The following is a 26,612-nucleotide window of genomic DNA, read 5'->3' as shown; positions in this document are numbered from 1 at the left end:
TTCTTCTCCTTCTCCTAAAGATGCAGCGGAAACTTTCTGGCCTATAAAAGGCTCTTTAAAAAGAAAGTAAAAAAAAGAAAGAAAGCAGCATATTTTCCCAAGGTAATGGGAAATCAAAAGCTATTGCTGTTTTAGGTCGATGAGAAAACAAGTGTCCCCGAAGAAATACTGAACTCAGATTGCTGGCTATGCAAGAAATATCCTGGTAGCATAAGCTGCTACTTTGAATTTGCCAGGCAAGAATTCACCTCAGCTCTTGGGGGTGTTCTTGCTTCCGTCTGTTTTTTATTTTTATTTTGAGTTGAAATAGTGTAAATAGAACAAAAGGGAGATTAATAATAATAATCCAAAGCACAGCAATATTCGATATATCAGGATGCAACATTCAACATTCTGAAGGAGTGAGCCCTTCCACATTTGCAGGCTGTTTAAGTTTGTGCAGTGTAGTACGTATAGTAGTCTCATCCTTGCTACTTCAATACACTTTATTAATGATTGACAGGCAAGTCCTCAAAGTACACCCTTCCTTCAGGCTAAACTGTCCACTAACTGGCCATTGTAAACATAATGAAATACCATATTGGGTCACACATCTGCTGTTATCACAAGCGCTAGACAAGTCTGTTTGGACCTCTGTTCCCAATAGGCTCAGGGCAGCTTTAATCCAAATAGCAGAATCACAGGAAAGCAAGCTTTTCCTGGACTGCACCATTTCAGAATATTGGGGGGTGGGGAGTCACATGACTGCTACCCTTGTCCTTCCTCGCAATGGTGTAAGGTATTATTTCCTGACTGAGGGCTAATGTGACTGGAATCAGGAATCCCTGTCTTCACTCTCATAGTAGAATCAGAAAATTGTAGAGTTGGAAAGGACTCCGAGCATCATCTAGTCCAACCCCCTGCAATGAAGGAAGCTCAACAAACCGTTCCCCATTCAATTTGAAACCATACCGGACCCTGCTTAGCTTTGCAAATGTGATAGCGGTTTTATCCCTGCACCACTAGGATATTGGTTTGCTGGGGCTCAGCTAACCGAGAAACATCAGAATCGCACATGAAGAGAATTGTGGTTCATGTTCCATTATTCATTTGTCTAGTTGGGATAAATATACCATGTCTTATATTTACTAAATACCAATTAGATGTTTTATGAAATACTAGGAATTTATGCTGAGATCTATTTCTTTGTGACTGATGGTGGAGTATTGCCAGCTACACCTGTGCCTTGAAAGCCAAAAATCCATGCAAAAATCACGAAAGACAACACATAACTTCACACTCATTTTCAATATATTTGAATATGCATTTGAACATCAATGATTCTGCTTTGCTTTAGATCTAACAGATAAATCTTTTTAAATAAATTCTTTGTAAATGTTCCTAAGCATGGAAATCCTAATTTTCTTGATTCTGTGTGGCAGATGTGGGTGAAAAAATAATAATCTGATTTTTATCTGCAGAACCACAATTCCTAAAAGCCAAGGCAGTTTTGTTGGTTTAGGCTTGTACTGTAGATAGAGGAATCTGACTAGAATTCACAGATAGTGAGACGATACTGGTTGCATTTTTTGTCATTCCAGGATCCATCCGTTTGTATCTCAACACAGTTTTCAGCTCCCTTGCCATTTGGTTCATATCGACGCCAGTTTGTATAATTGACAGGCATTCCATCTAAATATTCAAATTCGCGCGGAACAGGGCTCTCCTTAATTCCCAGGTAGGCATATTGGTTTTTCTCTTTCACAATCTCCAAAATAGCCTCATTCTCCTTTTCATTCATGGGTTTTGCAACAGAACCCCCAGAATTCTGGCATGTTTGAAGTATGGTTTCGAAATCAACTACCTGTGCATTGGTGGCAAATATTTTCTGTCCTGCTTTGTTTATCGTTCCTTTGAGAAGAAGCACTGCAACAGAGAAGAAAAATCATGGCTATCCATTTTGTGCTATATTGCAACAAAAATTGATGCTTGCAAGCCACTGCTACATTTTATAGCATCAGGTGAAGAACATGCATCTATAAACTAGGAATGGGTGAATCAACCTTTCTCCAGGCCATATTACTTTTTTGTGCATTGTCCCAATCTCACACCCACATTACTGTGCATTTCCTTTTTTTCTGTGCATTTAAATACATTTTAAAATCTATATTTAAAAATGCTTTCTTTCTCTAAATGCAAATCCAGGGAGGATGTCCTGAAGCCCTATAGAAAGCACCAGATCTCCCTTTGTGAGGATGGATATGGAACCTCAAAGAGCGAGGTTCGATGTCAGATTCCTCATTTCTACTACTGCAGAAACTCCCATGGCCCTTTACCCTATGAACATCAGAGCTCCAATATCAATAGAGCCAAAAGGGGCCAAAAAGAAGACTTGGATCTGAGGAACCAAATGCTTTCTCTTTGACTTGCCCCCAAACCTGAAAGAAAGCTACACCAACCCAGGCAATGGTGTAGTGAGAAGGTGGGATCACTCCTGGCTCAGTGAGAGCCCAATTGGCGTTGAATATTGCAGCTCAACCCCCTTCAGTGCTCCACCCCTCCCCCAATGACTTAAGCTAAAACAGATGTGTAGCTAGGTTCTGATCTGCATGTTAATCCGAAAAGCGTGGCTCAGGCCACTTCCTAAAACCAGCTCTGATATTATTGCAGGAGTTTTTTTGAGGGGGTATAACCACCGTCAGCTTTAAAAGTAGTAGTAGTAGTAGTAGTAGTAGTAGTAGTTTTGCTGGGTTTCCCCAGCCACTCTGGGCGACTTCCAACAAAAGATTAAAAGTACATTAAAACATCAGTCATTAAAAACTTCCCTAAACAGGGCTGCCTTCAGATGTCTTCTAAACGTCAGATAGTTGTTTATTTCTTTGACATCTGATGGGAGGGCATTCCACAGGTTGGACACCACTACCAAGAAGGTCCTCTGGCCTGGTTCTCTGTAACTTTGCTTCTCGCAGGGAGGGAACCGCCAGATGGCCCTCAGCGCTAGATCTCAGTGACCAGGCTGAATGAACGGGGTGGAGATGCTCCTTCAGGTGTGTACCTGGCCGAGACCATTTAGGGCTTTAAAAGTCAGCATCAGCACTTCGCTCGGAAATGTACTGGGAGCCAATGTAGGTCTTTCAAGACCGGTGTTATGTTAAATTTTGATTGGTGATAGGCAATAGAATTTCTCTCTCCCCACCCCTTGCCAAGATAGTTTGAAAGAGGGATTGCTCCGTCTGGTGTGGACGCTCACCTTATGTTCACATTTGGTAAACAGGGTGGGGTTTGTTTGTTTGTTTGTTGGTTGGTTGGTTCTTTTAGAGGCAGCAGAGAGAAAAATAAATAAATGTGTGAATGCAATAGGGCAGTGAGCTTCTCTCAAACCACTTTTAACTGTTTTGAAGCTATCGCTTGAAGTTACACAAAAGAAGATAAGTCAGTTATTCTTAACATTGGTTTTCAGCAGTATTAGGAAGGGTAAAAACAAAGAGATTACCTCCTTCAAGCCTCAATATTTTTTGATTCAGACTTCTGAGGACTTCTTGTACTTCTGGATCAAGAGAAGCAGGACGGCCTGTCAATTAAAACAATAAGAAAAAACTGAGTTGAGTTTGTCGGCATCCGGGGGTCAAACGGCCAGCTGGCTAGCCCCCAGCTGGATCGTCTCCTTCCAGCCATCACGCTGTGAAGATCTCTTGACCTCTAGTGCGACATAAATCAGTCACCCAAGTCTGCTGACATGGGCACACTTTATTTAGCAGAGTAAACTGCGCAACAAAAGAGGCTTGAGGCATGTGGAGACATACTAGCAAACAACAGATTTATTAACCATAAATCAGAACAAAGAAACATGTTGTCTCTGCTTGCTGTCTCATCCGAGAGAGAGAAAGCAAAAACTACAACAACACAATGGAAGTTCCGCTTGCACCAGCAAACAGTGCTGGAATGTAAACAGACATGTGACATGTAACTATCCCACGTCTTTAACTTAAGGTGGAATAGAAAACCCCAACAGAGTTGTGCTTCATTGGCTACAGCAAATATAGTGTTCTTGCTGCAAATCATTTTTGGAGGACATGTGTTCCATTTTCAGCGAGGAATAATTCAGCACATTTGTTGATCTTGAATTTATCAACGACCATGGAAAAATCCCTTCTGGAGTAAGATTTATTCCTAGCATATCCAAGACAGAAATCTCCCTTTCACCATTTAGTTTTAAGCTAGAGAATAAAAACCTATAAAACGGTTAATGCATTTTATTTTGTCCAATGATAGGTGAGTCAGTGAATTGAACACAAATGGGAATGTAACATCTGTAGCAAGTCTTCTGCATGAATTCTAATACACTTTCAAAGTCATTGATTCCAAATAAGCCTAATCTAATTGTGCACATTTTTTACATCAGTTTGTAATTTATTTATCTTTTTTTTTAAAAAAAAAAAAAATCCTCACGAAAATTCACCAGGATTTGGGTGCAAATTTATCCTAAGATACATATTTTGTCTGTATATGGATTGCCCAATATACACATCTTTGTGAAGCAATTTCTAATACAATGCATATTTGCAAGCATATTCACAAATATATGCATATTTATATACACTTTACCCTAGTATATGCATTTTGTACACAGTACATAACTTGGTTAGAGACTTATATTACAAAATTCAGGGAAGAGTGAATGTCAAAAGATGACTGCGTTTCAGTTCACATATTGTAATGTGAAATGGGTCAAATTTCTTCCTCATCTCTAAAAGTAATTAATAATTGTGTCGCCTAAGTGTACAGGGAAACTTGTCACAACAGTTTTCCTGGCTCTCTTTATATTATATTAAAGTTTATGCAATTCCTTTTTACCTTCTGGGCCTCTCTCCCCCTTTTCTCCTTGTTCACCTCTTGGCCCTTGTGGACCAGGAAGTCCATCTCTTCCAGTAGCACCTGGCAGACCATTAGGAGGGCCCATGGGACCTAGAAGAAAACACAAGAACAAAGATATACAAGGCACTCCTCAGTGGTACACTATAGAAGTGGAGACTAAAGAATAATTTCAAGGCTGCAAGTGCCCTTCAAGGAAGCAGATTGCATTACAGTCTGTGTAACTCAATACCATAGTCCAATCTCCTTGGAATGATGACTCAGAAACCAAAATCTTACAAAATCTCTTGTCCCTGATGATATAAAAACCTTATTTCACGGGCAATAAAATATGATGACACGTCAGCTAACCTTTTTAGTGTGTGCTCACAAATCACTGAATACCTCTTAGTTGCTCACTGAATATTTTGATCACATAAAAAAGGAACAATTTAGTTATTCTTTCTTTCCCAAAGTATTTTTTTTGAAAGATTCAGGAAATCATCCTTCTAGTACAAAAGTAGAACCAAACTAAGAAATCTCCTTTCTTGAATGCATTGCCTGATAATTCACACAGTTAACCTTTATTATTTGCTCGACACATTGAATTACCCAATCCAATTTTGTTTATGACCAAGCATAACAAGAGGCATGAAGACAGTCTTCAAATATCGGAAGGGCTACCACACAGAAGATGGGGTAGGCTTATTCTCTGTCCTAAAATATTAGGAGAAATGAAATACTAGGAGACACTTCCAAACGGCAGTGCAACAATCTGCCTTGGGAGGTAGTGGGTCTCCTTCACTGAATGTATTTGAGCAGAGGGTGCTGGACAGCCATCGGTCAGAGATGTTGTAGTTGTGTCCTGCAAACCTCTGGTGAGTCACAGTTTTCAATTCGTTTTGGTGGGTCACAAGTTATGCAGACCTAATCTGAACATTACTAGAGACCAATGGGACCATAGTTTCTTGAAAACACCATGACTTTAGTTTTCTTGTAATTCACAGCCAGCTGTTCTCTTTGGCAGTATCCTGAGAATGCCCTCATCAATCTTTTTAGGCCCACTTTATGTGGAAAGGAGCTCTCATGATCAAATTGATAAGTGTAAGTGTGTGTGGGGATCCTTAATGGTCCCTAATCCCCACCCCAATTTTACCCAAATCATGTTCCTTCCCCATAGCTCTCTGAAAACTGTAATTAAGGGGCATATCACAAATGGTAAAGGAGATGGGCCTTTTTTGACACTGTTATTTGAACACTGATATGAATTGGTCTACAATCAGGTGTCTGTAAGATGCAATACTAGTTCATTACCAGCAATTGTTAATACTAGGCTTTGTATTATAATAATAACAAGTTGATACCTGGTGGTCCTGGATCACCTTTCATCCCATCACGTCCATCTCTCCCAGGCACCCCACTTGACCCCGGAGTCCCTGGGATGCCTGGAACTCCTGCACATTTGTCTCCTGCCTGTCCAAGACATGGAAGCGTAAAAACAGAGACTACTACTGCCGCATGAAGGAACTGGGACAAGACTTTCATTTCTGACCAGCTGTAAAAAAAAGAGAGAATATATTTAAAATAGCACAGCATTTCTCTCAGAATGAGCTCAGTCATATTATTCAATAAAAAAATAATCAAAGCCATTAGTTCTAAACTGTGAAACTTCAAATGTTAAATAATTTTTGTTTTGGTCATTCGAGGTTTCCACCCCCCCCCCCCAATACTGCTCATCTCAAACAAAGACAGACAAAGGTCAATATTACAAAATGAAATAATGATGATTCAAGATGTTGTGATGAAATATTTCCAAATGATGATGATGATGATGATGAAGATGAAGATGTTTCAGCCAGTAATCTTGACTGCTAAATGCTAACTAAAGTCTGCTTACCCTTGTGTTCCACCTGGACAGGAAAGAAGGTTTCAGACCATGCAATTTATACAGTGCCACTGCATGGCTGGCTTCATACTCAAGTAGAAATTTGATATACAGTTGTGGACGTAGATGAAAGTTTGGTAAGGGTGGGTTTGAAGGACTCCTTGTTTTATTAATGCACTCCATTTGCTTGGCAAATACTTCAGATATTATGAAGGACCCAGTGATGACATTTCCCTTGAAAACAGGAGTGGGAAACACCAAAAGTTTTGTTTAGCTAAACGTGAAGGAAAATCTGTAGGAATAAAGAGGATGGTTCCAAAGAACCGAAATCTCAATACAAAGATATAAAGATTTACACATTGAGGGAGGGGGAACGCCATTCAAAAGATTGAAGGACTTACATGAAACTAAGTCCCTTTACAGTTAACACATCATGCTTTTCATCCTTTGGAACTGGTTTCCTGCAACACACTGCAGGAACATGGAGTGAAGAACCCTGTCCTGACGTTCTACAGGGGAGGTAACCTTAACATAAGGGTTTGTCAAACATATAGAAGAGATTCCACAAAAGAGATCCCAAAGAACCAGCTCCTTATTCAAAGGATACAAGTGGTTTAAAAGAGACAAGAGAAGGAAGTTACAGTTTCATTGACAAATTAGAAACTAACTATTCACTGGGTCTAGGTGGAGTCCACCAAAAACATCTTATGGAACTCAAATGCGAAATTTCCAATCATCTAACAAAAATGTGGAGCATATCCCTCATGCTGGCCTTTGTATCCAAGGACTGGAAAGGGGCCAATGTACTAATTTAAAAGGGAGAAAGAGAAGAGATATGAAATTTAATGCCAGTTAGCTTAATATCAGCTCCAGGTAAATTGGTGGAAAATATTATTAGAGATAAAATTATCAATCACTAGCTGACCTGGCCACGCGTTGCTGTGGCGTAGTGTGTGTAAGTTGAAAATGTGTCTCTTGTGCTTGTAAGTGTGCATCCTAACATCTGGTTTGACGTTGATCTGGTGTTTCCTTGGTACATATTTGAGTCATTGTTTGTCTTTGTTGTTCATTTCTTGATGAACGTTGTTCCTGAGTTTGTTTTGCAATTACACGTTGTGTTGCTTTCGCTGCGCGAGTACGACGACCTATGTTTTTTTGGGGGGGGTTGGCATTATTTTCAGGTATTAAAGCAGATTGATTAAGCTGAGAAAGAAGAAGGAAAGCAAAACACAAACATATAAGACATGGGAAAATGGGAAAGAGGGCACCATATGTTTTTCCATAAAACCACGTTTTTAACTGTGAAAGGTGTACTATCTGTACAATGTAAGTAATTCAAGATGGCGTCCAGCACTCTCACTCACCCTTCCTTGCCACCACCATCTTATTTCCTGGCAGACCATCTTCTTCCAACTCGTCCCCAGCCCCTCTTGTCCCCACAGTCGCACGCCTTAGACATGCTTCCCACATGCCTTGCACCACGTGGCCTCTGTGCGGCCTTTCTGGGGCAATCTCGGCGGGGTGGGTGCTCGACTCAGAAGCCAGCACTGCTGCCGCCTAAGCGGCCTGCTCTTGAGCCCAGGAGTTGGGCCGGGGCAAGTGGGTTGTGGAGAAGGAACCAGGCCAGGGATGGGAAAACTGGGGCTGTCCCGTGCTCCTTACCATGTGGGGTGGCTGCGGCCTCCGCGCAGCCTTTCTGGGGCGATTTTGGCGGGGCGGCCGTTCGACAGCGGCCTCCGTGCGGCTTTTCTGCGACAATCTTGGCGGGGTGGGCGGTCGACTGAGAAGCCAGGGCTCCTGCCACCTGAGCAGCCTGTTCTTGAGCCCAGAAGTGGGGCTGGGGCAAGCGGGTGGAGGAAAAGGAACCGGACCAGGGACGGGAAAATTCCGCTCCGGCCTCTAATTTCCTCAACTCACCACTGGGAAATGGAGGGGTGGTGACGTAAGAGGAGGGGGGTGGGGTGGGTGGGGTGTGGAGGTAAAATGAGATGTGTGGTGTTTGTTTCCACTGGAGGGTGCTATTTTTTGCACAAAATCATGTTTTTACCTGTGAAAGGTGTGCCATCTGTACAATGTAAGCACGTACAAACACTCCCATATGGCCATGGAACGTTGTGTCCAAATTTGAATGGAATCGGTCAAGCGGTTACGGAGCTTATCGATCGGTCACAAACACCCACCTTTTACATTTTTATATATAGATATAGAAGAACAAGACCCGCTGATCAGAAATCAGCATGGCTTCTGCAAAGGTTCCGCTTGCCTCGCTAAAGGTTGAGATTGTCAGCAAGCATACAGATAACAATGATCCAGGTGGCATGATGCATTTTAATTTTCAGAAAGCTTTTAACATGGTTCTTCACCAAAAGCTATCCAGTAAATGTGATAGCTATGGGATAAAAGAAAGGGTCCTCTTATGGCTGACAAATGGACAGATGTCACAATGAGCTAGCCCCTTCAAGGATCTTTACTGGAATTAATGCTTTTTGACTGCTCATAAATGACCTAGCGTTGGGGTGAGCAATGAGGTGGCCAGATTTGCCCCTCTCCCCACATGCCATTTACTTTGTATGGAAAGCTTGGTAGTAAAATGCAACCAATTTTAACAGATATTTGGAGACTGCCTGTCTGTTGGCATTTACTGACCACCTTGGGAATTAGGCTTTGGTGGTCGCCTAATTCACTTTGAGCGACTTTGGAGAAATCTAGCACCACCTTGTGCAAAATCTGAATTGCCCCAAAGCAGTACTCTTTGATTCTGACTTCCTCTTGCCTACTAGTTATTTATTTGAAAGATTTAGTGCAAGCAATCTCAATGTGGCCTTTGGTCTGATCCGGTAGGGATCTTCTGGTATACTTTAGCAGCTCCCATAATGCTCCAGTCAGAAATAAATCGGGCCATTTGTGGACCTCAGGACAAGTGGTTTAACATGATGGTTATGGGAATCCAAAGGGGCCAGTTTTGTACTTACTTCTGTATCTACACATCTTTCCCTGTGGTAATTAGTGGAACCATGTACCACAAAGGGCAATTAACATTAAAAAATGTCTCACATAGGGAGAAGACATAAAGTTCAAGTGTGCCATCAGTTTTCTGGGAAACAATACTCTCAACTTGACTGTGAACAAATAGGACACAGTGTTCACTGTGTACTGCTCTTGATGATTCAAGCAGAAAGAGGACACTGCTGGCTGACCTTTAGCTGTTGAAGCTCAGGTTCTCCTAGCAGAGAAGGTTGAATGGAACGCAGAAAATGCATTTATATCTCAGAATCCTCCCCTGCTGTGTTCTTCTAAAACCACTGATCAAATAAGTGCTTTGTGAGTTGCAAAATGGGAACACATTTATAAAAGGGAAGAGAGAAGCAGAAGAAACTCAGGTGTCCTTGTTTGATGTACTCATGCGGCCCAAGACCATAGAAGAGTGAAACAGTTAGAAACAAATAAAAACCTGCTTTGCACACAACATGGGAAAGATCTTGAGATGCAGCTACATCTCATTCTTATTTCTCTCAACAAACAGTGAAAGCAGAATCACCTTTCTGGAGAGATGGAGCTGCTCTGGAAGCAGACACACTGCAGTTCAGTTCAAGCTACCTGTTCCTCTCCTGCAATGCTGTTTCATGGATAGTGCTAACTGGCTGGGCTCTGTGATACTGTGATATCTCCTTTTGCCTCTGAATCCCTGGAATGTGAACCTCTGATAACATGCTGGGCATTTTCACCAGCTGTCGCAGAAGCAGATGTAGGGCAGTATGAGCGATGCAGCCACATTGGGCGTGCAGCCGAGGAGGGCACTTTCTCAAAGCCCAGTAAGTGCTTGGCTTGCCTGGCTACAGTAAGGAGGCACGAGAGCTCTGACAGGCTCCTAGAGTCATAGAATCATAGAGTTGGAAGAGACCACAAGGGCCATCCAGTCCAACCCCCTGCCAAGCAGGAAACACCATCAAAGCATTCCTGACAGATGGCTGTCAAGCCTCCACTTAAAGACCTCCAAAGAAGGAGACTCCACCACACTCCTTGGTAGCAAATTCCACTCTTGTCTCCTTCCCAAAACCGGGAAAACATGCACCGGGTTTGGGGAAGGGGGGGCTCTAGGACCCTGCCAGAGCCTCAATCTTCCTTCCCAAAGCCCAGTTTGAGCCAGGCAGAAGGCTAGGGTGGGGTCTTTCTGAGAGAAGGGACAGCATAACCTACCCCCTGGAGAACTATCCAAGTTGAAGTTTGAACATTTTTCAGATGTACTATTGTTTACTTCAGCAGGGGGTGAGGGCAAGCTCTGTGGACCTCTTTCTTTTCTGCAGCACAGCTGACCCATTCCATGAGGTGAATAGGGAATACTCTGTAGTTCCATGTTAAAATAAATATCCTTCTGTTCCACCTGTTCATGTAACAAAAAAATCTAAAAGATACATATGATATAGATATGTTAAATTGGGTCCTCCATTAAAGGAGGGCATGTGTTGCGGTGCGACCTGCAACCCAACCCAGTGTTGTGGGGGTAATTGGAAATCAAGGCCACAACCCCTGATAGGTTGGTCCCACATTGCTGGGGGGAAATCTAGCCAATGGGGTGTCGTAAAATGCAGCAATGCGGGACCTATTTAAGCCCATGCGAGGCTGCTGAGCTTCCTCTTTGGGGCCTAATGCATCGGAACACCCACCCACCACTCCCTATATTTAGGGCTTGCGTTGACCTTGCTATGCCGTCGTGTGTCGTCTGTCGTTGGGACAGGGGCACGGTAGGAATTTTCCCCACTTGGCTGATTGGCAGGTGCCATTTGGGTTTCGCCTGCCGTGTAGCAACTAGTCACAACTTGTAAGTTGTGGATAGGCTCTGGTTCAGGTGATAGGCATGGCACGTGATGTGGCCATGCCTATGGAAATGCAGGATATTCCGGTATAGGAATCCAGGGACTCAATGGTTTGTTGATCCCCGAAAGGGGTCTGGCCAGTGGCTGAGTCCTGGGGACATCAGAACGGCTGATTGGTGAACCTTCCATCAGCTGTCCATGGTGTTCATCCTTGTCTGTCCTACGAACGTGACTCTGGGACAGGGCTGCCTGCAAGGGTGCAGGGAGATAATCGAACCTGAACCTATGCAACCACTCACTTGGTTGTAATCAATAAAGTTGTGGCCTAAATTCTGCCAAAAACCAAACCAAATATCTGAGTCATGTGTGAACAGAGGCACAGGAAGGTCAGGTGGTACCCAGTGCAGAAAATTTATTGTCACCCCCCATTGATCCCCCCCTGCAAAAATGGTTTTATGTTATTTCATATTTTCTTACAAAGGAATAATAACAAGTAATAATAATAATAAACTTTTATTTATATCCTGCCCCCCCACCCCCCGGCCGAAGTCGGGCTCAGGGTGGCTAACATCAGATGCATAACATTGGTATAAAATCAAACAATAATTTAATTACCTCCTAAAAACATCTCAAAATCAAATTAAAGTCTAATTAGATGGCTTTCCATAGGGTTAGGGTTGGGAACAGTAAGTGCTCCACTGAACTGAAATTTCGGCCTTCATGACATAGGAAAACAGCCAAGTAAACAGCTATTTTGGTGGAGGAGGGTCAAGGTATTAACCGATATGCATGAAATTTCATATATAGCTATATAATCCCTAGTATAGTAAGATAAGACCTTTGGAGCAGGCATATTTTTTTAAAAAAGTTTTTTTTAATGAACCGCCCTAGTAGGGCAGTAATTGTTCCTTGATAATTTGTCACCCCCTCCATTATGGAAACTGGGGAGGACCGCCCCCTACGCCCCCTTGCTACACCCATGTGTGTGAATTTATTTTGGGGAAGGTTGAAGGTCTAAACACGCAAATAAGATACCCTTTTCCATTGAACAATGATGCTCAATTTCTTCACTGTGCCTTTTCTTCCATTATCAGGTCATTTTTGAATAATCCATCTCCTTGACTAACTTGCTATTATTAGTTGTCTTGTTCTAACGCCTGGGGGTTCCTATAATGGATATATTCATGTAGTCTACGTAATTCATAATTCTGCCTTCCAGGGACTAATATAATCTGCTAATTGAAAGAAAATCTTTCACAGAAGAAGGATATTAGTCCATTGGTGCAAACCAGCTTTGTTTTTTTCCCCTGGATGAGAATTTTGAAGGAATTTTGTTAAGGTGGGTGCTTTAGACAGAGTCATCCCCTCTATTTCCAAAGTTCAGAGGATGGTCCTTATGTACCCAGCAGGCTGAGAGTACTCAAGGGACAATGAAGTGCAGAAAATATTTAGGGGGGAAACCTGTAAAGGGCTGGGGGGGCAACTTTCAAAACAGCCCAATGAGAGAACTGAGCATGCCAGCTGATTGCTGTTGGGGAAATGGAAGACTTTGGAGAGGAGGGATCTTGTACTGTACAGGCATCTCCTCACTTATGTGGGGGTTACATTCCCAGGTACCACGTGTATATGTGAAATAGTGTATAGTGAAGAACACCATCTAAAAAGCCTATGAACACCCTCCAAACTGTTAGCAAACATCCCGCTGGGGCAAGTTGTGAGACTGCCCCCCCCCCAGGTAGGGACGAAGCACTCCTGGCTACTTGAGTCCAGTGGCAAATTGATATGCGATTGTTCCCCAGCGTGAAGAACAACACACACAAGCCATTAAGGCTAAACTATTTTATTGTTTATTGAGAGCTGGACCATCAAGAAGGCTGATCGCCGAAGAATTGATGCTTTTGAATTATGGTGCTGGAGGAGACTCTTGAGAGTCCCATGGACTGCAAGAAGATCAAACCTATCCATTCGCAAGGAAATCGGCCCTGAGTGCTCACTAGAAGGACAGATCCTGAAGTTGAGGCTCCAGTACTTTGGCCACCTCATGAGAAGAAAAGACTCCCTGGAAAAGACCCTGATGTTGGGAAAGATGGAGGGCACAAGGAGAAGGGGACGACAGAGGATGAGATGGTTGGACAGTGTTCTCGAAGCTACTAACATGAGTTTGGCCAAACTGCGAGAGGCAGTGAAGGATAGGCGTGCCTGGCGTGCTCTGGTCCATGGGGTCACGAAGATTCAGACACGACTGAATGACTGAACAACAACAAATTTTATTGTAGATAAGATGCAGAGTGTGTCTCTGCTTGCCAGCTCAGTAAGTCAGAGCTGTGCACAATGCATCTAGCATCTCTTGAGCCAGAACAGAAGGAGTCTGCCTGCCTCCTCCCACTCAGCCACCCTATTGTTGAGGGGCCTGGCCCCACCGCCCTCCTTCCCCCGTCCCTAGTCCTGTCTCTATGTCCCATATGCTTTTCAGGACTGATACATTTTCTGTAAGTCAGTGGTGGTTTTTGCTGTGCACTTAATAAGTTTTAGATGGCCATAAGCCTGGAAGAATGAATATTTCCAATGTATATAAAGTGAGGGTACTATGGTGCTTACCAAACATCAAATCTCATCTCATAAGCAGTGGGTTTTTCTGACTAGTATTTGGCAAGCAACTGTCTGTCAGCACATAAGAGGCCTATGACATACATCAAACAGGCTCCACCTCTCCAGGATTGCCGATTCGAGGAGCACTATGGCTCTAGCCCCACCTGGGTGTCCGAACAGAAGACATTTTCCTGGATCCCTTTAACAAAGAACATAATACAGATTTGATGGATTGTTTGGGCAAATCCTTAACATACTGTGAGGATTATGGCAATTTCCCATTTCCTGGTTGTAACAAGCAATACAGAAAAAAATGGCTTTTTGAATTTTCATAATCACTCAAGAAATGACAGCTCTTCAAGCCTTTCTATGGCTCTTCGCTCATCTTTATCTGAGACACACACTGAAGCTCCTTACACACACACACACACACACACACACACATACACACACACACCTTTTTGAAAAACCAACTAATCGGAACTCCCGCAAGAGTTCCATTAGCACCATATGAACAGGCTCAGATTAGTGCTAATACAACAAATGTATAATTAAATGCAAAATTAAATGACCAGCAGGGACTTTCCAGAAAGCCTAACAGCTTGGAAGAGTAAGCACCACCCAGCCTTTGTGTTATTTAAGTTGCATTTAAAGAAAAGAAAAGAACAAGAGCTGTTCGTTCAGGCAGCAAAGTGTTCAGTACACATCTGAGTCATGCTGATAGCATTTTCCGAGAAGTAGCACATCATGAAGCAAATCAGGTGCCCTCTATTATCCCCTCTCCGAGATGCTTTGGCACCTTCTGAAAAGAACAGCTTGCCAACAATGAGCAATTAGCAGTTTCACCACTTTTGATTATATTTCTCTTTATAAAGCAACCAGACAACTTACAGGAAGTTGCTGTAAGGCACCTGAAGTTTGATGTCCACCCCCCCCCACCAGACGCCTTTGCAGAACATGGTCCATGCTCATTATGTCGCTCGCCTTCTGGATTGCAAAATACAGAAAGATGATGTTTAGAAGGGAGGGGGCTGTGTGGGAGGCAGACAAGAGTGGGTTTTTCTCAGGGTGTGAGGCAGAGGAAAGGGGGAAACTTCCCAGATGGGAGCTGGGGAGATTCACTTCTTTTTATGTGGATTGAATATTACAGTATAATTAGAATAAAGGTAAAGGTAAAGGGACCCCTGACCATTAGGTCCAGTCACGGATAACTCTGGGGTTGAGAGCTCATCTCACTTTACTGGCTGAGGAACCTGGTGTACAGCTTCTGGATCATGTGGCCAGCATGACTAAGCTGCTTCTGGTGAACCAGAGCAGCGCACGGAAATGCCGTTTACCTTCCTGCCGGAGCGGTACCTGTTTATCTACTTGCACTTTGACGTGCTTTCAAACTGCCCAGTTGGCAGGAGCAGGGACTAGCAACGGGAGCTCACCCCATCGTGGGGATTCGAACCGCTGACCTTCTGATCGGCAAGCCCTAGGCTCAGTGGTTTAGACCACAGCGCCACCCGCTGTGAACAGAATAGAACAGAATAGAATAGAATAGAATAGAATAGATGTGTGTGTGTGTTTTATTTCTGTTGTCTTTCTCCTCTCTTTTCCTTCTTCCGTTGCCTTCCTCTCTTTTCTTTTGTTATTTCTCCTTCTTTCTTTCTTTTTTATTTCATTTGTTCTAGATATAATTTTATTGTACTGTATTGTGAAAACTTTAATAAAAAAAATTATGTGATGGATTGCAAAATTCACAAGCAAAGACAAAATTACGCTCGCATGTTCCCCTTTGGGTAAAACACAGCTCTTCACTGGAAAAGCAACCTCTATGAAATGATATAATGCAAACAAACAAACAAAAACAAAACTGATTTAACAAGGAATAACAAAAGCAGGGTCACAAGTGGAGGGGGGGGAGGCTAGTGAGGTTGATCACAACTTCCCCAGGTCATCTGATCATATGGAGATCAGGCTTCTATCCCTTGCTAAATAGAGGATTTCAGACATAAATGAAGACTGTGTGAACTTCACCCTTCCCTGCCCAATGTATCCATTTTAACAATGGTGAAATCCAGCCAATCAGTGCTTCTGGAAGTGACACAGGGTGCAGGATTAACCCCCCTCCCCAGCTTCCCCATCAAACAACTTCTTTTCAGGGACTATGCTTAAGTAGCTATGGCTACCCTGAAAACACAGGGATCAGCAAACTTTTTCAGCAGGGGGCCGGTCCACTTTCCCTCAGACCTTGTGGGGGGCCAGATTATATTTTGGAGAGAAAAAAATGAACGAATTCCTATGCCCCACAAATAACCCAGAGATGCATTTTAAATAAAAGAACACATTCTACTCATGTAAAAACACGCTGATTCCTGGCCTGTCTGCGGGCCGGATTTAGAAGGCAGTTGGGCTGGATTCGGCCCCCAGGCCTTAGTTTAGACTGTCCCCACAGGAAGAACATGGACATGGACACAAAGATGTTCTGCATATGCATGCAATGTGTCCTTTAAAAATAAAGAAATAGTAGTTCACCGTAATGTTGTTCAAATGTATTTATTTAGCACAGCTTGTCTTTAGACAGCTTTGTAAATGGCTGCCTGGGAGAATGCTGAAAACAACCCAGACGTATGGACAGTGCCTGAACGCATGAGTCTTTTCCTATACAATCACTGCTCCCAGCACAGCGACAATTTTGTGGGAATCAATCAGCCCTGGGCCATTTGGTTGTGCCATTTAAACATTCTCCCAGGCATGCAGGAGCTGCCCACATATAAAGACTTTCACACAGTGCTGGGAGTATGTTCAAGGGGCATTGAGTGTTGAGAAGAAATTGGCTTAATCTGAGCAGAAATATCTTCTCATGCTAATGTAGTAATAAAACAGGCTGATGAGGAGTGGCCTACAGGGATTATGGGTAGATATGATTATGAGACAGAGGTATTGAAATAAATTGAAGATAGGACTTCCGATATTTCTAGAGCAATCCACCAAAATGAATAGGGTTTGAATTCAAACATTTACACATTTAAGTCAGACTGTGACAGGCTACAAATTACCCTTCTTTGCATTGTCTCCTTGTTAACAATTCTTGAGTTAATCTGTTCTTTTAAATTCTGTACAAATTCCTTCTTCATATTATTATGAATGCTGGATAAGTGGTGAGAGTTATGCAGGCTATACCTTTCGTCAGGTGAATTGTTTAGATGTGCAGCGAACATCTCTTTATGGGAACTAATTGTTGGAAGGTTGTCCAAATTGTGAAACTCATTGTTGCTTCACCTAGGCATTTCCCATTCTGGACAATTCCTGAACTGAGTTGGGGAAATGACTCATCTGCTCCTCCAGCTGAAGAAGGGACCAAATTAGATTTGCTTATGAAGAGAACTATAGGAATGTTTTGGAAACAGAGAGCGAGAGATGCAGAGAGGAGCAGAAAGACAGGAGCCAGGAGCTGCAGGCTGAAAGACCTCTATGGTTTAAAGGTATTCCACCCCCCTCAGTTTGATGTGAGGCAGTGGATTTGCTAAAGACTTACCTTACAATGTTTGTCTCTGCCTTTGCTCTACTTGTATATTTGTTAATAAACTCTAAATGCCACACGTGTCTAGGGTTCCCCATTCCTGGGAAAACCAACCACTTTGGTGCCAAACCTAGCAACACGAATGCTAGAGAGATATAATCCTTCCCCCAAATTGAGAAAATGTGCCAATCTTAAAGGAATTCAGTAGAGAATGCCTGTAGGGATTTTCTACTCCAGGACCCACTAAATTAGTTTCAGACTTGGATTTGCTAAAATCAAATTGACCCATAAAGTCCTACATAGCTTGAGACCTCTTTCATATATACCTAAGCCCCTAGATCATCTATGGAGGCCCACCTCTATGTGACCTTTCTGTCTGAACCACAGGAGAGAGAGGGTTGTTGCCTAGGGAGGCTTGCCTGCTAGGTATGCTAATTTCCTTGTGATCTGAGCCTTAAAAAACCATCACATGAAATACGCCAGTCTCTGCTTTTATGGTGGTTGTGTTTTGCCCCATGGGATTTGTTCTAGTTCTCAGTATGATTAATGCAGGTGATAGCGGGCGTAATTTCATTTATTCTTGGTTCTGATTTTGGGTTGCTTTGTTCTATTGATTTTAGTGTTGTGTTGGCATACACAGACCTCCCCTCCCTCATTTAATCCCCACAACAACCTTGTGAGGTAGGCAAGGGCTGAGAAGGTAGTAACTGGCCCAGGGTCACCCAGTGAGCTTCATGCCCAAGTGGGGATTTGAACCCTGGTCTCCCATGCCCTAGTCCAACACTCTAACCACTGCACCACACTGGCTCATCTCTTTTAACAGAATCCAGAACCAATCAGAGTCCTCTGCAGCATGTACTGTCAGCGTACCTGTACTTAGAAATCAATTGATATGCATCTCACACACTGCATGTAGCACTCTAGACACTGTAGTATACAAGTATCCTCTTGCTACTCCTAAAACATAAGGACAGTTCACAAGACTGCAATTACACCAGAACAGAATCTAGTACATGAAAGAGATTCAGCTTTAAATTTGTGAAAACAACAACAATAAAACAAAAGGGCAGATCTCCAGCCTTTTCAGGTGCACATCTAGGCATAGATGAGGCATGTTGATGAGGTTAAATGGTTTCCCACAATTAATAACATATTTGAATATTCTGCAAATTAGACTAATAAGGTTCGTGGGTGGTGGTTTTGCATATGGCACTCTTAAGCCTAAAATGGCACGTCCGTCATTGAGGTTGGCAGACTGGCAGGAGCCCCCTCCCCCAGGTTGAAAGTGGTGCAATAGAAGCATTGCTGCCCTCTCTATCATTCTGCTAAATATGTTTTGCAGCTTTTTGTAACATTTGAAGAAGCCGAAAAAGCCCATTGACCAAAGATTACTGTGGCACAAAAGCTGTGTGTGCAGAGCAGCAGAAAATAATCCTTCTGTCATGCTACTTTTAGCTATCTTAAAAACCACCTCTCTCTCCGCCCCAAACTTAAAAACTACAGATTTTCTGTGCCATTAAGCTAATAGCTGTGAGCACAGGCACCCACAGGGTTAGGCATCTTTGGGAGGGGAGAAATTACAGTTCACAAACAACCAGTGTTTTCCGTTCACAATCCAAATCGTTCCACAGTCCATCCTCAAGTACAATAACACAGTCCTCCTTATTACCAGCGTTATTGGGCTCTCCTTGTTTCCAATTTGTGTAACTTAGGGGTGCCCCATTCAGATACACGAATCTCCCTTCAGTCTGGATATCGTTGATACCGAGAAAAACAACCTTCGAATTCCTCTTTACTATTTCTGCCATGGCTGCATTTTCTGCTGCGTTCTTCGGGGCGGCAAGAGCTGCACCTCCATTTTCACACAGTCTTTTCCCACTGGAGAAATTTACTTCTTGACCAGTTGAAACAAAAATTTTCTCTCCGACTTTCACATGCTGCAACATCACAACTAGACACGGAGAGAAAAGCACAGCACAGTGAGAAGCATATGAGAAATAATTGCTGGCAGCCTGAATAGTAACTGTTCCACACTTACGCACATGGGCACGATCCACCCAGAGTCAAGCACTTTAAACCACTACCAATTTGAATGGTAGACAGTTGGCTATATGCTTCCAACTTGTAATCAATAAAGTTGTGGCCTAAATTTCTGCCAAAAACCAAACCAAATATCTGACTCCTGTGTGAATTTATTTCGGGGAAAGGTAAAAGGTCTAAACACGCAAATCGGGTCCTCCATTAAAGAGGGCATGTGTTGCAGTGCAACCTGACCCGGTGTTGTGGGTGGGTAATCCTGGAACAGCTACAACCCCTGATAGGTGGGTCCCGTGTTGTTTGGGTGCAATCTGGCCAATGGGCTGCCTTGAAGAAGCAGCAATGCAGGACCTATATAAACCCATGCAAGGCTTACGAGCTTCCTCTTTGGGGCTATCGCATCGGAACACCCGCCCACATCTCCCTATATTTACAATGAAATAAATGGGATTAAAAGGCAATTAATTCTGGATAAGCCGTGCCTTTTATAAACCTCTCCCAACTTGCTGCCCTCCAGATGTTTCGGACTACAGCCACAACTCCCATCAGCCCTAGGTAGCATGGCCAGTTGTTAAGGATGATGGGAGTTGTAGTCCAACAACATCTGGGAGGTTCCAGGCTGTAGGAGGCTGCTCTTTATGTTCATCAATCTCGAACACACTGAGAAAAATCTGTCATTTCCCTTCACACCCCACCCAGAATAATCAGTCCTTTGAGTCCCATTGTCCCACCTCAAAAGCAAAACAGATTAGCACCCACTGAAACCAAAATTTGTTCACACATGCAAAATGTTGAACAAGCTGATTAATAAAGGATCAGTTTTCTTGGTTGTAAAATCTGCATGGGATGACATGATCACCTCACTTTTTGTGTGGAGGGCATAACCTGGCTCCAAGTAACAAAAAGAGATGAGACGATAGTAGAAAGTTTGCAACATTTGAGCTATTGACAACACAGACTGACTCCTTTATATGGGCAAATCTTAGTTAGGCCCATCTGTACTATACATTAAAAGTTGTATTATACCATTTAAACAGTTATGGCTTCTCCCAAAGAGTCCCTGCGTACCTCCCTATTAGCTTGTTGTTTTTGCACTCTCTCTCACGCGCACACACAACACAAGCAACCGTTTAAAAATAAATATAAAAACAAGCATTGAAAATGCATATTCCATCTTACTCTTTTTATACTTGGTAAGGTCATCTTGAAGAGTCTGCATTTTCTTTTCCAAAGCAGTTTCTTGTTGTTGAGTGGAAGTAATGCCTAAGTTGAGAAAATGAAGATATGGTTCATATGGTTAAGCGCAGATGATTTATATTGGAAAGTTGCCACCCAGACCATTGCCAATTCCTGACCCTGTACTACCTGCTGTCCTTTGTCACCCGTATATCAATTATTTTTATATGACATTTGCATCCTGCCTTTCTTCCATAATATAGCTGAAGGCATTGGGGGGTCCCAGGTGCCCTAGTCAGGGACCGACTAGATCCAGACCTACTTAGCTTCAGCCAATGTTCCTGCATTATGTGCCTTCAGCCCATTCCTTGGGGGCATAAATGCCCACATTCACAAGCACAGATAATGTAGCCCTTCTGCCTAAAAGAGAGATGCAAAATATAGTGAAGGAAGAAGGGAGATAGGGACCGCTTATTCACTGTGGGCAGAAGCAAGAAGCATCAGGCATGAACGGCAGCTGCCCTTGCCAAAATGGTGTTCTCCTGATGTTTTGGACTACAACTATCAGTGCTGGTTGCGGCTGATAGGAATTGTAGTCCAAAACATCTGGAAGGTGCCAGGTAGGTGAAGGCTGAACTACAGGAAAGGAGATTTTCGCATATATATTTTTTACTAATGTTTAATCCAATTATAGGACCAGTTCAGCAGCAGATTAAGCTGTATAGGGAGGTCTGTGACTTTCTTGGAAGCATTTCTCTTGGGTTCCTGTTGTGGTCCTAAAGGATCTCCACTGGTTTCTGGTATGTTTCCAAGCACAATTCAAAGTGTTGGTACTGACATTTTAAGCCCTAAACAGCCTTGGCCCATTATACCTGAAGGAGCATCTCCACCCCCATAGTTCAGCCTGGACACTGAGGTCCTCCTCCAAGGGTCTTCTGCTGGTTCCCTCACTGCAAGAAGCAAAGTTACAGGGAACCAAGCAGAAGGCCTTCTTGGTGGTGTTGCCCTCCCTGTGGAACACCCTCCCAGCAGATATCAAGCAGATAAATAACTTTACAACTTTTAGAAGACATCTGAAGGCAGCCCTGTATCGGGAAGTTTTTAATGTTTGATGTTTTATTATGTTTCCATATGTGCTGGACGCTGGCTGGGGCGGGGGTACAAATAATAACATTATTATTATTATTATTATTATTATTATTATTATTATTATTATTATTAATTATTCCTGATTTACAGTAGATTATCCATGGGGTACTTTCAGATTTCTGTGGTTCAGTTTATCCATCCAGCAGCCTCAATGTGGTTGCTCTATGTGGGTCTGCTGCTGCCAGGGTCATGCTACGATGATATGAAGACATCATTGTCTGAATTGCCTCCTCCACATTAGTTTATCTACAAGCTGCCCCTGTTTAAATGATGACAGCATCTTTAAAAGGTGCCACTTGAATAATGGGGAACAGGATGGCTCTGAATGCCCAAGCCCCATTGTGACACTGGTTGACATAAATGGTGCTTCTACATGAACCCACTGATGTATTCCCAGGTGCAATGGCTTGGGGACCACCGGATGCATTTTGGCCCTATGGTTTTCTAAGCAAAGCTTTCACAGGAGAATAATTATCGTGCAAACCATTCACTGGCATTCACAAAGAAAAGGTTATGTTGCTCTTGCAGTGCCCATTCATGTCTTCCTGAAAGCAAAATTAAGCACCAGAAAGTTGATTTCTTACCTGCCATTTCTCCCTTTTCTCCTTTCTGGCCTGGGGGCCCTGCAATTCCAGGTGGCCCTGGAGGCCCCGCCTTCCCAGGAAAACCCTGTTGGCCCCTTACTTCGACTCCTTGTGTTTGAGAAAAAGAAACAGCTTTTGGATACTATTCCCCCCGTAACAAACAGCCAGCAAGGAAAAAAAGGTCACTTTAAATAATGCACATTCACATTCCTGATGGCAGCCTTCAAGTGACAAGATGTTGCTAGAGCTCACCTTGTTCTCAGCTGATAATTGCGATTCTGTGCTGATGCCACTGCAAATCATCACAATTGTTTATTCTCCTCCTGGTTCCTATATATTTACCCTGCTTACTCTGTTCCCTGACTCCCCACCAGCTCTGCCTAGATTTGCTTTGCTCCACAATCTCTCTTCCACTACAGAGTACATACATGTACTCAGCACATACATACAGACCAGGCATATCTCCCGCTCCTACCTCCTTTGTCTCTCTTGCACATTTCACATATACACAGCTTCACATACAATTATACCTTCTACCCCTCTCCCTCCCCCCATCACATAGATCCTTCTCTCTCTTCTCAAGAGGATCTCCGCACTACAAATCCGCCTTCAAGCTGTCTGAGAAGCTCAGTGTGTAAATAGGTTTAGAACTGGTTGTTCCAAGCTCAGACCACATGGCTCTAACAAGCCTTTCTTGTGTTCCTATACTAATAATGTAGGAACTTTCACTAGTGTAGCTAATCCAAGTTTTATTGCCTGTGTGTTCCGACTCAGGTATGGAAAAGCACATGAACCCAACCTTTGAAGAGATTGCAGGTAAGCCACTTTTAACTTACCAAGCGTATGGTCTTTTCTATGCTAAGGGAAGAGGGGAGTTTTGGAACTCACACGGGCATATTTCAAAGGCCTATATTTCCATGCTTTACTTTCCTGCATGTGTTGTGATTAAAAACACCTGCTAGGGTTCGCTCAACAAAGAGTATCAGCCCCAAACTGGGATCTTGGCATCCAGGAATTTTTAAGTCCCTATTTTAAGACCCTATTTCCCCCTTGCCACCAACAGGGATAAGGGAAGCTATTCAGTCACTTCTCTCTCTCACCTCCAATGCTCAAAGAAAAGAGCTTGCAAAAGTGCTATGAAGCACCCACCCACCACTCAAAGCAAAAACATGCTTTTCAGAACCATGGAGACAGTCCCCACCCTGTCCCCGTGCCTTTTGGGACCTTGGAAAACAGTACGACGACAATGTAGTGCAAATAGAGGAAGTGGAGGGGGGGAGAGAAAGAGAAAGAGAGAAGGGTTAAATACATAGCACCCTGCCAAGTCACACACATACATGAGAAACCCAGCTGAGATATAGATGAGCTATCATAAGGCGCCAAAGATTACCATATAACTATATGGAGATACCTTGGTCTCCCTTCTCTCCTTTGGCACCATCTTTCCCATCTCTTCCAGGTAAACCGGGGATTCCTGGGTTGCCGCATGCCATTACTGGGCAAGTGTTTGTTTCAGAAGCAGCGGCCAACACCGGCGATGTTCCCAGCATCAGGGCGATGAAAATTCGAAGATACATTGCTGATACCTTAGACAGATAACCAGTTAAGAGGAAATTATTTTGAGATCTTTTAGAGGTTGCCTATGGCCACTCTGCTGTTCTTTCTCTGCCAGTGAGAGAGGACTCCCATTTTGGCCTCCTAAGATGAGACTCTCAGAAAGCCATCAGCAGCCCTGTCAGTGTGTTTTGTGCCATTGAAGGCCATCGGTCTATCAATTTGAATTCTGAACAATTGTTACTTTACCCAAATGATCTTGGTGTTGTGGATGTGTGAGACAACCGCAAATGCTGTTGGAGAACTCTAGCTTCTTCACAGAGCTACAGTTCCCAGAATCCATTGAAAACCGGTTTGAATATTAGTTTAAATGTATGCACCACAGGCTTCCATGTGTGGATTACCTGCTGGATCACAAATTGTGGTAGCAACTCAGGCTGCGTATACATTACTGCCTTAAAACACAGCTAGGTCATTATTTTTCTCAATTCGGATCGAAGCTGGTTTGCGGGGAAATGCATCAAAATGCAGTATTTAATAAGAGACTAGATACAGGATAGATTTAGACTGTGACTAACAGCATGTGAACCAAACCAGTGGCGCAAATGCATTGGATGCAGAGTAAATGGGAGTATGTACACAGCCTCAGGTGTGTACCTCTGAATGCAGATGTTATCTGTCCAACTGCATTGTTTCAGCTGCATGTGCATCTGAATGCAAATCTTCATCCACTTTGTTGCAGAACATTTAACAAGGCACAAGTGGAGCTGTATTTCAGCATAGGTCTAGGCATGTCCTGGTTTATATTTTGTGATATGAGGCTTAGAATAATAGAATCATAAGAGTTGGAAGAGACCACAAGGGCCATCCAGTCCAGCTTAGTTTGGCTAGAACTGAGTATACACTTCCAGAACTGATGCTAAATACATTACTCCTGATAAATGAGCCACTGTGGCTGCTAGAGGGCCATGAAAATTTGTGCCCTGGGCTTTTTAGACCCATCTACCTGCTGCTCTGGTTCAGCAGAAGCGCCTTAGCCATGCTGGCCACATGACCCAGAAGCTGTACGCCGGCTCCCTCGGCAAGTAAAGTGAGTTGAGTGCGCAACCACAGAGTCGTCCGTGACAGGACCTAATGGTCAGGGGTCCCTTTACCTTTACCCATGTACTATCTGAAACCAAAGGGGCACATTGGTTGCCAGATGTGATTTCCCCCCATCTCTCCTACCCCCACTACTATAAATAGTATTTCAGCTGTCATACTAAAACAGATGTGTCAATAAGACAAGTTTATCTGATTAACTGTCTGCCTTTGAACCAATCCATTGCTTAATCAAATAAATTTAAATAAATGCCCATATTACCAACTCTTCATCGCCAACAAAATAAAGCCTGTTGCATATTGTAAAGAAGACATTTAATATTTTATTCGCATTCCCTGTCACAGGCAAACATCCAAACTAAAACAGTTTGATAAAAAGCATGCCTCTAATTCAGTCCCACAAATTAAAGCAATTTAAAGTGGAATGGTAAATCAACTAACAGCACACTCCTAGCTCTGTCTATTCCAAGATAAGTCCTATTGAATTCAAACTTGCTCACTCCCAGGTAAATGGGGTTAGGATTACATTCAGGCTTATTTTGAGAATGGGGAAACAGCCGATGGATTAAACTATTTTGTAGAACCTGGGGAGTTTAACAAGCAAAGTTTTCATCCAGCATTAATCCGAAGCAGCATTACTTACCAGATCCTCATATGTTTCCTTGATCAAGTGAAGCAGCTCGGCTGATCTGAAGAGAGATGAAGGCTAGCCAAGAAAGGGGAGGATTTCTGTTCTGCTTAGAATGGTGGGGGAAGAAATCAGTAAAAAATCCCACAGATAAGTATGTTTGATTTTACCTCTGTGGATTGCAAAATTGTACTTTATACACCAGCACTTACTGGCACGACTTCATGCAGTGTTTCAGCATAACCTTTCCAACCCCCCCCCCCCCCCAGTCAATTTACTGGAAAACAGGGACAAATTCTAGAACTTGCCCTTTCATATAATCACTGGAAGTGCTTCTTCCAGCAAATAGATCTACAGACATCTTATAGAATTGTGATACAGAAATCTGTTATATTATGAATTATAGTGATACAGAAATCTAAAACGCTTTATACTTTCTGCAGCATTATCGGAAAGGTTGGGCTGTCAATCTATAACCATTTTTGAACCTTCTGATGAGTTTGTTCAGAGTAACCTTCCTTGTAAGCTCTCGGATAAGTAAGATAGGTGAAACCAATGGGAAGTAAACATGTTTTTGTTAAAACCATCCAAGTTTCCCCAAAGTAATGATGATTAAATCCACATATGACCTCTCCATGCAGTTAAACAGAGTTCCAGAATATCCGGAGAGGCCATAAAGCTCTTTGCAAAAGATTAAGCTAGCAGTGAACGGTAGCTTTAAAGCCAGTTGAAACTGAGGCAAAAGAGGGCGGGTGGT

The 26,612-nt window shown here is 42.9% G+C and overlaps 1 protein-coding gene across 1 annotated transcript; it reads right to left on the bottom strand.

Moving 5' to 3' along the window:
* Positions 1-1,272: 1,272 nt before the first annotated feature.
* LOC117046249 lies at positions 1,273-25,995 on the bottom strand. Its single transcript, XM_033148047.1, has 12 exons — positions 25,871-25,995; positions 23,984-24,158; positions 22,573-22,680; positions 20,843-20,926; positions 19,208-19,577; positions 10,373-10,583; positions 8,378-8,552; positions 7,117-7,240; positions 6,195-6,385; positions 4,834-4,944; positions 3,473-3,550; positions 1,273-1,905 (listed from the first exon to the last, which is right to left on the bottom strand). Exons 2-12 carry the CDS (start codon positions 24,147-24,149, stop codon positions 1,529-1,531), a joined length of 1,995 nt encoding a protein of 664 aa, XP_033003938.1. The 5' UTR covers positions 24,150-24,158; positions 25,871-25,995; the 3' UTR covers positions 1,273-1,528.
* Positions 25,996-26,612: the final 617 nt, after the last annotated feature.

The sequence above is a fragment of the Lacerta agilis genome, chromosome 5, assembly GCF_009819535.1.
Source record: "Lacerta agilis isolate rLacAgi1 chromosome 5, rLacAgi1.pri, whole genome shotgun sequence".
Taxonomy (NCBI): Eukaryota; Metazoa; Chordata; class Lepidosauria; order Squamata; family Lacertidae; genus Lacerta; species Lacerta agilis.
This window is presented reverse-complemented; position numbering and strand designations above follow the sequence as displayed.